This window comes from Trichosurus vulpecula, chromosome 2 (genome assembly GCF_011100635.1).
Source record: "Trichosurus vulpecula isolate mTriVul1 chromosome 2, mTriVul1.pri, whole genome shotgun sequence".
Lineage (NCBI taxonomy): Eukaryota > Metazoa > Chordata > Mammalia > Diprotodontia > Phalangeridae > Trichosurus > Trichosurus vulpecula.
The window spans coordinates 331,207,720-331,221,730 of NC_050574.1; the positions used below are offsets into that span (position 1 = coordinate 331,207,720).

Consider the following 14,011-nt stretch of genomic DNA (forward strand, 5'->3'; position numbering starts at 1 on the left):
GGTCATTTCAGTCATGTCCCACCCTTTGTGACCCCATTTGGAGTTTTCTTGGCAAAGATACTGCAATGGTTTGCCATTTCTTTCTCCAGCTCATTTTACAGATGAGGAAACTGAGGCAAATAGGGTGAGGTGACTTGCCTGGGGTCACGCAGCTAGGAAGTGTCTGAGGCCAGATTTGAACTCATGAAGATGGGTCTTCCTGACTCCAGGCCTGGCTCTCTATCCACTGAACCAGCTAGTTTCCTTGAGGATAGGAAGTTTCAATTTTGTCTTTGTGTCCCCTAGAACCTAGTGCCTTTCTGGGAGGAGGATCCGGACCTGTGATTCCATCACAGTATAGGGAGTTGTAACCATAACCCCTCCACCAATGCAGTTCAGCAACTCTTCTGCCACTTAGAGTCGTCTAGAGCTGCTTGGAGGCACTTAAAGATGTTCCAGAGGAGAGACTTGAACTCAAGTCTTCCAGACCCACTCTTTATCTACTGCACAATTCTGCCTCCCACTCAGCGCACAGCAGGCAATCAGTAAACGCTTGTTGATTTATATAAAGGAGGTGGAAAAAAGGCATGTGATGAAAACTTCACAGTCCTATAAATAATAATAGCTAACCTTTATATGGTGCTTTAATGTTTGCGAAGAATTGAACAAATCTTATCTCATCCAATCTCCTTCCTGTAAAGCTATCACTAGTTCCATTTAGAGGCATAAGAATGCCTCTGTATCTTGTTTTCCTACTTCAGGGAGAAGCTCCCCAAGGGGGAAGCCCGTGTCTCCTCTATTATCCTAGGAGATCTCAGAGGGTAGGGACCATAAACACAGAACTCCATAGAATCACTGAATGTCAGAGTGGGAAGCAACCTTGGAGGTCACTTAGTCCAACCCTCTCATTACAGATGAGGAAACTGAGACCCAGAGAGGTCAAGGGCTCAGTGGCTAGATGGGACTAGAAACCAGGTCTCCTGTTTCCTGGTCCCACGCTCTTCCCATTATCCATATATCCATTATGTGTAAATGGTTCTCTTCTTTCCCCTACCAGGGTGAGGGCTCCCTGAAGATGGGAAATGGATCAACTTTCCTGCTTTTCCCTCCTCCCATAGTCCAGTACAAGGCTCCACACACAAACTCACATGTGGTACTTTAATAGCTACAAGTGCTTTACATGTTTTATCTGATTGCATCCTCACAACCCTGCGAGGCAGATGGCATTTCTGTCTCCACTTCATGGATGTGAAAACTGAGGCTCAGAGAAATTCACTAACTCGTTATCTCTCACATAGCCAATAAATGTCAGGGATGGGGTTGGAAGAGGCAGATTTAGACCCAGGTCCATTGCCTCTTTCCGTAAGAAAGCTCTTTAGATCAATGTGTGGCCAAAGCCAAGAGATGCTTTTTTTTAACTTCTGAAACTCTTCATGAATTCTCTCAATTATCCCCAACCCTCTCTATCCTCTTCCCCCATCACCAGTGGAATAAGTCTTGCTCCTCTTGACAAATTCCCACCATCAGACAGGCATACAAGTGAGCTTTTTCTAGTTTAGAAGAAGAGTTTTAAATTTGGAGACAAGTTACAAAGTCTCAGCTATGTCCTCTTTTCCCATGGATTTAGGTACATGGGATCGTCGATTTGGAATTGGGAAAGACCTCAGAAATCATCTGGACCATAGGTTCCCAAAGTGGGCAATACCACCCCCTGGGGGCACAGGAGCAATGGGGGGGCGGTAGTAGCCTCAGGTGCAATTGGGGGGTCATTGAATAAAAATATGGGGGCAGTGGAAGCACATGGAAAGAAGAGAAGAAAATTTTGAAGAAGTTTGTACACATTTCATCCGTCGTGCAACAGAGTTAATGTCTTAGTGATTACATTATTTTCCAAATAAGCCACAAAATGCAAGTTATAACAGATCATTGGTCAAGTTCGCTGACTGGGCTTAACAAGCAAATGTTGGCAGGCAAGCATGTTGTGCATTGTCAGGAATCCAGCATGCATCGGCAGCAATATGTGCATGTAATGACTTGTTTACAATAAAATACTACTGGTTACATGATGCAATATTGCATCATCAAAATTTCAATTCAGGAAAAACCTCACAATTTATAATAAATTGCTAAATTTAAGATGTGTTATTTTAAATTGTTATTTTTTTGAAATGATGCAAATTAAAAAAAAAACCAAACGAACCCCAAACTAAAGGGTTAAAGAAAGTAGATTTCCAGGGGAGCGCTGAGCAATTTTTTTAAGAGGGGTGGTAGGCCAAATAAGTTTAGGAACTTCTGATCTGGTCCAACTTCCTTATTTGATGTATGTATGTATACATACATACATATATATGCATATATGTATACATACATATACATACATGTATACATATGTATATGTGTGTGTGTGTGTGTGTGTGTGTGTGTGTGTGTGTGTGTGTGTGTGTGTAAACTAAGATCCAGAGCAGGCAAATGATTTGCTCAAGGTCACAAAGTTAGTAAGAGGTTGAATTAGAATTTGAACCCAGGCCTTCTGACTCCTAATCTCACACTCCTTATCAACTTCACCTTGTTTTAGTTGATTTGACATCATTGTTATACAGAAACTTTGAAATTTCCCTTGCTTCACTGATTGTTTTTTTTCCCTTTACTTTGAAAACAAACTGCATCCTCTGGTAATTTGATACTGTTAGGGGAACTTTCCAGACAGAAACAATGGAAAATGTGTATTCATTTAGAACAGAATATGCCAATGTTCTACCAGTAATGAGCACCCAGTTCTCTCCAGGTCTCTGCTTCTGGTAAGGAACCACTACACATTTCATTAAGAGCCCAACAAGAAAAATGTGGCAAATGAAGCAATTTGTACAGTGAATATCAAACTCCATAATGGGCATATGGCTCCCATTCTTCTATTTCATCTAAAGTCTTCCATCCCTTGGAGGAGATTATCGCTAATTAAAAGTCAAGTTACTTGGAACACAAAAGACTTCAATGATGAAAACCCCAGAGTCTATTTGTAAAAACCTTTCTTATTTATTATTGATGTTAATAGTTCAGCAAACTATTTTTTTCTTCCTTTTATTCAGCTGGAACTTTTGCTATAGACTTAAACTAGCCTTAAAAATTATCTCACAATAGCTTTTGGCAAGGATTCCATGTTTCCTCCAACCCACCCCCAGGTTATCCATTTAAATTCATTTCAATTCAGCAAACATTTATTAAAGTCCTGTTACATTCTATGCAGGGCAGCTAGGTGGCGCAGTAGATAGAATGTTGGGCTTGGAGTCATGAAGAGCTGAGTTCAGATTTGACCTCAGACACTTATTAGCTGTGTGACTCTGGGTAAGTTACTTCATCCTGTTTGCCTCAGTTTCCTCATCTGTAAAATGAGCTGGAGAAGCAAATGGCCAAACCAGTCCAGTATCTTTGCCAAGAAAACCCCAAAAGGGGGTGCGAAGAGTCAGACACACATGAAAAATGCCCAAAAGACAGCATTCAAGGTGCTGTAGAGAGACCCTGCTCATTTTCTTAGCGCCTGCTTTTCTCTCCCATTTCATCAGTATCCTATTTCCAGCAGTTGCTGATAAGCAAATATCCTCAGAATTTTCTGTATTTTTCTCTCTTCCAGAACCCCACTCCCGACCTCTTTTGACTATGCCTTTCTCAGTCCCTGTCAGAGAATCCCAGGGATTCATAACACAAGGGGAATTATAAGAAGTGAAGTCAATGACATTTATTTTAGACCTGTTGCCTTGTTTCTTTTATTCCCAATGCAACTTGGATCAGCTTTATAATCCTAAAGAGTGATAGATAGAGTGATTTTCAGAAATGTATGTTGTCATATTGAAGTCTGAATGCCTCAGATCTTTTGTAGAAATAATAAAGTTAATAATTGACAGTTCCCATTCACATAGCACTTTTAGATCTACGATCTGTGGGAGGGAGTGAAAACATTCTAAATCCCCACTTTACAGAAGAGTCTCAGAGTAACTGTTCTAGAGTCACACAGATAGGAAGTGTCTGAAGAAAAGAGAAAGGTGGTAGGTGGGAATGATGCACAGCCAGGCTCCTATATCCAACGCATGTAATCAGAAGCACAAGGGAACAAATCTCTGTCTTCCCTCATCCTTATCCTGATCGGTACTTGCCTGCCCAACTTATCTTTACTTTTTTCCTTGAACTTCTTATAGGGTCACACTTTTACCTGCTAAGAGTGCCTCACAATATGAATTGTGAGCAGATTAAATCATGAATCATTACTCCCTTCTGAACAACATTTTTTAAAACTCTCCCTTGAAGGATGAGTTGGAGTCAGCAGAGTTAATGCTCCCTCCATCTCATCAAATTATTATACAAATACTCATCTGTTCACACATTATGCTGTATTGCCCAGAAGAATGTTAGCTTCTTGAATACAGGACCTTTTTGTTTTTGTTAACTCAGTGCCTAGTATTATTTGTTGAACTGAATTCTCATGGTTGAAAGTTTCTTTTGAAACTTCTTACAGAGCTCCTTCCCATATTTCCTCATATTAACCCAAAGGCTTAGCTGGATCTGAAAGGCAACCTGTTAAGTAGCGACCAGACAAAATGGGAAGACTCTCTCCTGGCAGTTCAAGGGATGACCTGGTTAAAAATCATGGGACTTTGACCATGTTTTTTTCCAGGCCTCTGGCAGAGTAATATATTTGTTAGATTATAAGATATATTTTCCACTTGTGGAATAATAAGTTTAAATTGCCTTGCTCTTAAGGGGAAAACAGATGAGGATTGTTCTTATTTCAACAGCTCCCAGAGAGCTTAAAGAACACTCTCCTCCACTGCCAGGTCCATTGCAAAAAAAAAAAAAAAAAGCTTTGTGCTTGACAAACAGAAATTAGGCAAATGCTATTGACACCCTGGATTCCTAGTCTCAGAAAAGCTAACCTTGGTCCTGAACCCATGTTCTTGAGTCAGCTGGAAGCGTGACGACCATAAGTGTTGTGCCAGAGAAGAGAGAGAAGCTTATGTGGCAACCCAGCATACCAGGTGGCCTCCCTAGGGGGTATTATATTACACTGTATAGGAAGCTCTCTTTTAGGGAAAGCCACCACCTCCTTTCTTCTTATGTTCCAAGCAAAAAACATCCCAGAAAGAGGAGAAGGTAGCCTAGAACAAAGAGAACTAAATCTTGGCAGTTTTTGAAGTGCTGATTTGGGATGGAAGCTAGAAAGGGTCTTGGGTTGGAGACTTCTCCATCATTATGAATAATGCTCAGACACCTGATCTTATATATTAGGTGAGAGGTGGAGGAGAAGGGGAGTAGGATGGAGCTAAGGGAATGGTAGGTACCTTCAGGAGCAGTTGGTACTTAGTGATCCTCTGAACAGGCTTGATTAAGTAGGAAGAGATAGAGTTGGCTAGTCCATGGCGCTGCTGGATTTCCTATAGGGAGGAATATAAAGCAGATTAGATGTAGGTAGAAAACAGAGAGAGAAGAAAGAAGCGAGAGACAGAGACAGAGAGATAGAGGAAAAGAGAGGAGGGGAGATATGCATTTAAGAGGAGAGAGGAAGAGAAAAGAGAAATGTGAAGAAAATAGAATAGCACAGCTGCCACTTCCTGTCATAGGAACCTGGAGGATGAGGATCCAAGATATTCAATGTTTCCCATGTTCTGTCCTCTGGCTAATAAATTTCTGCCTCCTGCTCTTCCCCTAATCCCTAATTCAGAACTGCTAAAAACCCTTCTGCCCAAACTCCACTCCCTGCTCTGTTGTTCCCATTCAACTTATCCCTACTTCCTCTGGAAGCCTCACCTGTCCACCTTTGCCCTTTCCTTCCACACTGAACTCTGGAACCACTACGTAGTTGCTATCAAACTGCCCTTTACTCTAGATGTCTTTCTTTCGCACTGTGTCTGTCTTGTGTTCATACAAATAGGACTCCCTCTGGAAGACATCCCTAATACAAAGCACTCCTTTCATGATCCCCTGACACAACAGACCAGGAAAGAGAGTCAGAATTCTTCTTGCACTGCTACTTCTAGAGACCCCTCTTGGCTCCACTGCTGTCACTCAAACCATTCTCCTTTAAGGTTCACTCTACCTATCCATATTGCCCATTTCAGATCCTCATCATAGTCATCTATAGACGTCCACATCACTCTTCCTTCTTTCTCAAGGAACTCAGTATGTGGGTCACTGTATTTCCCTCCACCTCACCCTCGGTCCTCATATTTAGGCACTTCAAGATGCATGCTTCTGTCACCTACAAAACACTGGCCACTTGGTTCATCGACCTCCTCAAATTCCAGTGATTTGTGGCTTTGTTCTACTTCAACAAACCTCAGAGGTGACCGTGCTTGGGATCTCGCCATGCCCTGTAACTGTTCTACTTACATAATCTTGAACCCTAAAATTCCTCTCTTTGATCAGTGCCTTTTACACACTGTCCTTTTAAGCACTCTGTCCTTCTAATTTACTATTCTGATACCTTTGGCGCATAGTCACTGTGACCTTCAGTGCCTTTGCCCTCTCTTTGCTCTCTCAGTCCATCACCCCTGCTCCAGCTTCACTTTCCTTCCTTCATTCTTTTTTTTTTTTTTTAAAAAGAAATTTACTGTTTGTTTTTAAACCTCCATTTTTTTTAAAAGTGAGTTCCAAATTCTCTTCCTTCCTCCTTTCTTCCCCTCCCTCACCCTTTGAGAAGGCAAGATTTGTAATAATAATTATAAATATGAAATCATGAAAAACATATTTCCATATTAGTCATGTTAGAGAAAAATAAAGTGAAAAAATTATGCTTCAATATGAACTGGGACTCAATCAGTTCTCTCTTTGGAGGTGGATAGCATTTTTCATCATAAGTCCTTCAGAACTGATTTGTATCATCATGTCGCTGAGAATAGCCAAGCTATTCATAGTTGATCATCCTACAATATTGCTGTCACTGTGTACAATGTTCTCTTGGTTCTGCTCACTTCACTTTGCATCAATTCATATAAATCTTTCCAAGTTTTTCTGAAACTATCCTGTTCAGCATTTCTTATAGCACAATTGTACTCCATCACAATCATATACCATGACTTGTTCAGCCATTCCCCAACTGATGAGTATCACTTCAATATCCAATCCTTTGTTACCACAAAAAGAGCTGCTATAAATTTTTTTGTATATATAGGTCCTTTTCCTTTGTGATATGGAACTACTAGTAGTAGTATTGCCAGGTCAAAGGGTATATACACAAGTTTTATAGCCCTCTGGGCTATTCCTTCATATTCTTGACCTTAAGGTTTGCCAGTTCAACTATAAACTGTTTACTACCATTGAATCCCCTATCTCTCTTGTCCCATGGCTGCTCATAGCCTTCCAAATTCTGTATCTGGGTTTCCTCCACTGTCAGCTGAATGACAGTGCAGGAAGTCATACCACTGTGCTGCTTCAGTATACTAGAAATTCATTTTTATTTTAAATCAAGAGTCCTCACTTGTACATATGAAGCCTTTTTTCTTTAGTTATCAGCTCTAATACTTCCTATAGTTGCTGGTTCAAGCTTCTTCCCTCTGACCCCTGATGACATCTTCTTCTTCACCTCTTCCTCTTAGCAGAGGGCCATGACTCTTACTTGACCAAATGAAAATGGTAAGGCCATTCATCATGAGCTTTATTTTTCTCACCTGCTCCACATTTCAAAACATATATATCTCTATATGTGCATATATGTGTGTGTATGTATATATACACATATATGCAATACATATATATATATATATATGTACACACACACACACACACATATCCCCTATTTTTTCTTTTGCTCTAGTCTCAGAAAAGTAAATGGCCCTTCTTGCCAAGGTCAACACCTCTACTGTAGCCTTGATTTTATTCTTGCCCTTCTCCATGAGTTTGACTAATTAATTACCCTTTTTTACTTATATCCAATTTATCCTTATCTGTAGGTTTTTTACCCACTGCTTACAAACATGTTTAATTCTAAAAAATAGACTTCACTAGGAATTTGGACTTTTTATGCCAGGCAAGGGGGAGTCATTATATAATCTGGACCAACAGAGTGCTATGATGAAAACAATATTTTAAGAAGCTTATTTTGATATTAAGGTGCAAGATACACTAGATGAGTGGAAGACTGGAGATTATTCTGTGGGTAATAATATTATAAAGGTATTGACCACTTGCTAGCCAGATATTTTCATTTACAGAGCACTGCCTTACTCACTAATTACTATTTTCCATAGCCCCAAATATCTCTGATTAAGACATTACTTGCCTTACATAACAATGCCAAAATATTGAGATATACCTAGCAAAATAAACTAAGAAAGCTTTAAGGTGCTCACCTAGCCAACCCTTCTACCACTACCTTTGGCTGTCCTAGGTATTGTACTTTTAATATGGCTAATGAACCTCTTTTCCACCATACGTTTCTAACCAACATTCTCACAATCAAAAAGAAACTAAAACGCAGCTATTGATTAAGGTATTTTGTCCCCATCACCGCCCCCTTCCCCCAAGAAGAGCTCTCTGGTGTGAGATAATGCTTTGGCCAGTGGGAGATAAGTTTGCAAGGAGTATAAGAAAGGATAAGAAGCAGAAGACATATGTCCCTCAATCTCCCTGTCCCAAAGGACAAAGGATTTCCACCCTGCCCACACACTGGAAAGAGCAGCTTACATCAAAGAAGGTGCCTGCATGCTCCAGGATCAACTGGCTGGAATCAGGCTTGTTTTTACAGTAGGTGACGTACATCTGGAATTTGTCTGCCTGGAAAAACCAAAGACAGGGAAAATCATGGATAAACATTTGGTAGCCTTCTGCCCTATGTACATATAATAGGAAAAATGAATGACATCCATGGACTTTGGATGGCTTATATATGGCAGGGGGATGGATGAATTGACTTCAAGGATATCCTTTCAGTCTGAGGATATACCTCTAACACACACACACACACACACACATTTACGCATAAACATGTACACTCTTCTTTTTCCATCTCTATACTCATTAGAGCAGTGTCTACAGGTCAGCTGACCAAACCTGTCATTCTCAACATGCTTTTGGGATACTTTTCCTGTGCAATCAATTTGTATGTTCAGGAAATGTAAATTACTTTTAAAAAAATGTTTATATGTTTGAATTAAATTTTATTTTTGAACTATTTTCAATTTTAACCTGATTTAGACATCATTAGGAAAGTGAATCAGTTAACTAATGAAGAAAGCTAAATGGTGCTGGCATGGGAATTTTCAACTGTTTTGAATTATCTGTAACATAACTCCCCATTGGTGGATAATTAAGAACTGATTGTATTTGTTGTAAACAGAGAAACCAAGGAGTGAGAAAAGAAGCATGGCAGCCCTTCTTGGGTTGGATGTGATACTTACCGTTGACAGCCAGAGAACAAGTTGCCAGTGGGGTGCTTGGCTTAACAAATGACAAAACGGTTTTGCTTTCTTTTGAATCAAAAAATGGCCATAAACAATGAAGGGGAAAGTAAGAAGGTAGAACTGAAGCTAAGGTTTGAGGTCAGCCACTTACCCTCTTGGGGTCTCTGTTCCCTCTTCTGTAAATTGAGGGAGTTGGTCTGGAATCTCTGAGATCCCTTTGATGGCTATAATGTGATGATGACCCACTAGGTCTATTCTGCTTCTAAAATCTATGGTCCTGTAATTTTTAGCTAGAGGACTAGGCATATCACTCTACTAGCTCTCAGTTTTCCTCTCTATAAAGTGGGGTTAATATCTCTTTCTAACTACAACATAAAATCATTATGAGACTAAACTGAGGCCACAGATGTGGGAAAAGTAACTAGACTTAGGCAAATGAAAGGTATCATTCATTACTACTACATGAGGGCCTTATGAATAATCTCCATTTCTATTTGGATCCAGTCAATTGAACTTTATGTCCTCATTGGAGCTCTCTAGGGACCTCCACAGTTGTCTGAGCATGTGCCCAGGAAAACACAGAGTCACAATGATAGAGGAGCTCATTTTGTGCACTTCTTTATAAAGCAGAACCTGGTAGAGACAGTCTCCTAGTGTGGTTAGAGAAAGAGGCTAGTTCTAGCACAGCTGACCCATTGTGCATCTGCAAAGAGATGACACTTTTCTTATTATTTGTAGAAGTTGTATGTTGTGACTCCTGTATGTGGGCTGGATTCTCTGGCACATGGTAAGCACCTAAAATGCTTGCTGAATGAATAAATGAGAGAACGAATTCTTGTAAACATAGGTAAGACATTAGCAGAAATGGTTACAGGCCAGGCCCTCTCCTAAGACATCATGTTACCCATATGCTGGGGCCAGGCCTAGAGATTACTTTACTTCTCACTTTTTTCTATCTGTAAGATGGGAGAAAATCCTTTCCTATCTAATCTAGGTGGTTGTCAAAAGGATAAAATGAGATCATTAATGGGAAACTAGCATCTATCAGGACTTCTTTTTCATCTCCTGGACCCTCCCTTTTGACAGTGTAGTGAAGCCCATGGACCCCTTCTCAGAATAATGTTTTTCAATGCATAAAATAAAATACATAGGATTACAAAGGAAAACAATTATATTGAAATATATATAGACCTTAGGTTAGGAACAATTTATCTAGATAAATAAATATCTAGTTAACTAGATCAGTGTTAACTATATTAAAAATTAATGTTAACTGTATTAAGTATAGTTAGTTAACTATAGTGTTAACCATATAAAAACTGTAAAATGTCCCAGTTTTCTACCATGGACCCCCTTTCCCTGTGTGGTCCCAGGTTAGATACCCTTAATTGCTCAGAAGTGTGAATTGTGAGAAGCAAATGGGGGTTTCAAGAAACAAAGTTCTAGGAGAAGAAAGTATCAGTTTTTTAAGTTTAGTTTTAAGAAATAAGAATCTTGGTAGAAAATAATTATAATAGCTAGCACTTATATAGTACTTTAAAGTTTTCAGAGTACTTTATATGTGCTATCTAGTTTGACAATTACAATAATCCTGGGAGCCAGGTGTTGTTGTCATCCCTAGTTTAGAGTTGGAGAAACTGAGGCTGAGAGAGCTTAAACGCCTTGCCCAGTATCTGGGCAGTATCTGATACAGGACTTGAACTCAAGTCTTCCTGACTTAAAAATTTAGCATTTGATTCCATGCATCCCACCTAGCTGCCAACCAAATATTTTGAAGGCTAGTAAAAAATTTGCCAAGGGTTGGCATCTGGGAAACAAGGATTTAGATAAGTATATTAACTAGAATCCAAGGGTCAGAAAGATAAAAAACAGAGGGCTAATTAATTTCAGGAAGTTGTGACAGCTGGTTATAGCTGGCTGGGCAACATCTTGGGATAAGTGCTTCTTTCCTATGTTCTGTAACTTATCAATTTTGTGTCCTGTAAATTGTCTTATTTTACATTTTTCTCTTAGCTGCTGGTTGTCATCGTTTTTATTATTGGACTGAGACTATTATTTTATTGGTGTAGGGAACTCCCAGCGAAGAAACTTCTTCTATCAACGTAGATCTCCACACGTGCAGATCTGTGACTTCTACCGGCTTAGAGGGTTGCCTGAGGCACTGAGAGGTTCAGTGACTTGCTCAGGGTGGTACAGTCAGTTTTCATTAGAGGAAGGAGTTGGAACCAGGAGATTCCCACACTGTCTTTCTTAGCCGCTAGTAAAATCATTTTTTAAAAATACCCAACTTCCGTTGCCATGTGTATTTGGCTAAAGTCACACCCACCACACGATCTTAGTTAATGGATCAGACTGTTGATTTGGGGGATAGAAACTAAGTGAAAGAAAGATGTCCAGCCTAGACTTGAGAGAATATGAAGAGTCCAGGAAATTTGGAATCTAGGCAAGGAGTGGTGGGAGCAATGAAAAGGCCGGAGCCTGCCAGACCAAAAGGATATGGCTTATTGTTGTTAAGTTGTTTTTCAGTTATGTCTGACTCTTTGTGACTCCATTTGGGGTTTTCTTGGTAAAGATTCTAGAGTGATTTGCCATTTCCTTCCCCAATTCATTTTAGCGATGGGGAAACTGAGGCAAACAGGGTTAAGTGACTTGCTCAGGGTCACATAGTGAGTTAAGTGTCCCAGGCAGGATTTGAACTCAGGAAGGTTTTCTGGTTAAGCCCAGTGCTCTATCCACTGTGCCACCTAGCTGCCCTATAGCTCATTAGAAAGTAATGAAAGCAAACAAACAAAAACCTCAGGTAGAATTGGGCCCGAGGTTTAGATTCAAAAGCTGTTCCTGGCTGAAATAATTTCCCTACAGGATCAGATGGGAAACAGCCATGTAAGGATCCTATATCCTGACTCAATAAAACAGGAGCTAGAGACAGTGACTGAGGCAAGAAGATGAAGATTTGCTTCCTAAGTATTAGCTCCCTAATGAGAACTGAATCTCCTGGGAACAGAGTGATATAGAGTCTAGAGAGCCAGCCTTGAAACCTGGAAGACCTAGGTACAAGACACTCCTCTGATACCAGCTGAGTGATCTAAGACAAATATCTATTTACATCTATATGTATAGACATCTATATTTATAAACTGTGTATATATCTATTTCTATAGATGTCAATAGAGCTTTATCTATAGATCTCTCTCTCTCTCTCTCTCTTCATACACGCACAGTCTATAAACTTTGGAGAAAGTGTAGACCTGTATTGATATAGGGAAAGCTCCCTAACCCAGGAGTCTTTATGAGAATGAAATCATAGGTCCAGTTCCAATTGTGCTTTCACCAGAGCATATGCCTTCTGGACACAGAGAAACTCTCAGCTGCCAAGGCTCAGCAGACAATAGGGAAAGGACCCAAGGCCTGAGACACCCAGAAGGAAGTACTGTCTGCCACATGCACTTGGCAAAGGCCACACCCAGCTCTCGATTCTGCTCAATGGAGAAAATTGTCAGTGTGGAGGAATGGAAAGACAGCAAGCGTTCAACAGCTGAAAAAGAGCGCGGTTCCTGTTCCATTAAAGAGGTCCTTTCTGGCCCTGCTGAGCCAACTGGGCCTCCTTTCTGAATCTTACTGAGTGGTGTTGCCACAGAGCAGAAACTCAGTGCAATTCCACAGCTGCTGTACAGCACGTCCCAAAAGTCTTAGTGCAGGTTTACAATTATTAAAGCTTACTCAAACTTATTAAAATTTTTAAAAAATTCATTAAGACTTTTTGGGACACCTTGAGCTTGCCTACAGTGTTAAAATGGGATCCTCTTTCGCTAGGGCTTGAATGAGCTTGTTGTATCATTTTATGTGCCTCTCTGTGCCTTTGGGAGAGGGGGAGGTTGCATCTGTTCAGGAACCTCGCTGGTCTACGTCTGTGGGTAGCAGGAAGGAAATAGAAAACTCAATTAAACTGTTCAGGTTGATAAAGGGCTGATAGCCACTGAGGAAAACCGGTCCTAGACTGGGCTGCCAAGGCTCTTGTCTGAAAGTGTACCTGAGGCTTTCTCGACTTCTACTTTTAAAGGACTACAACAAAAGAAGAATGAACTAGCAAATGAACTAAGGGAGGAGGTTCACCAGTGTTTGGGATTTATGAGCTTAAGGAAAACCCGCAAATGTAAAAATATGAACATTCTCCCACTCGCTGGCCCAACACACCATACTGGAGAATAACAAACTGACCGACTCCTACAAAGGGAACCAATTTAAGTAGCTTCTACACACTTCCATGGAGGAGACAGAAAGCCAGGGTGGATTGGGGAAAGATTCGCGGGGATTGAAGAGGATGGACATTGTGTATGGCGAACAAGGACAGAGCACAGAAAAAAGTCACTTGGGAGCCTCTTATTTCCTCTCAGAGACAAGCCTGTGAAATGTATTGTTCTTGTCCTTGCCTTCCATGGGAGAGTGCCACTCTCCTTATACAGTGAAGAAAACCAAGGTTTAAAAAATGAAGGGTCTACAGCTAACACAAGAAGGACCTAGTTCTCTTTGTCTCATGCTCTGTCCCTCTGAGAATCTACTGATGGCCCATCTGTAAGCATTCCATCTCAAGGTAGATTGGCAGTGACCCAGATTGCATGAGAGCCACAGTATGGAAGGCAGGGGTC

At 40.5% G+C, this 14,011-nt stretch overlaps 1 protein-coding gene across 1 annotated transcript in view; it reads right to left on the minus strand.

Annotated features, from left to right (window-relative positions):
* The window catches only part of LOC118839981 (kalirin), a 413,338-nt gene that overhangs the window by 46,464 nt on the left and 352,863 nt on the right, over positions 1 to 14,011 (minus strand). Inside the window, exons 25-26 of the mRNA XM_036747488.1 lie at positions 8,650 to 8,739; positions 5,310 to 5,402 (exon numbers count right to left, since the gene is read on the minus strand). Of these exons, the coding sequence (XP_036603383.1) occupies positions 5,310 to 5,402; positions 8,650 to 8,739 (183 nt within the window). The remainder of the gene's footprint in view (positions 1 to 5,309; positions 5,403 to 8,649; positions 8,740 to 14,011) is intronic.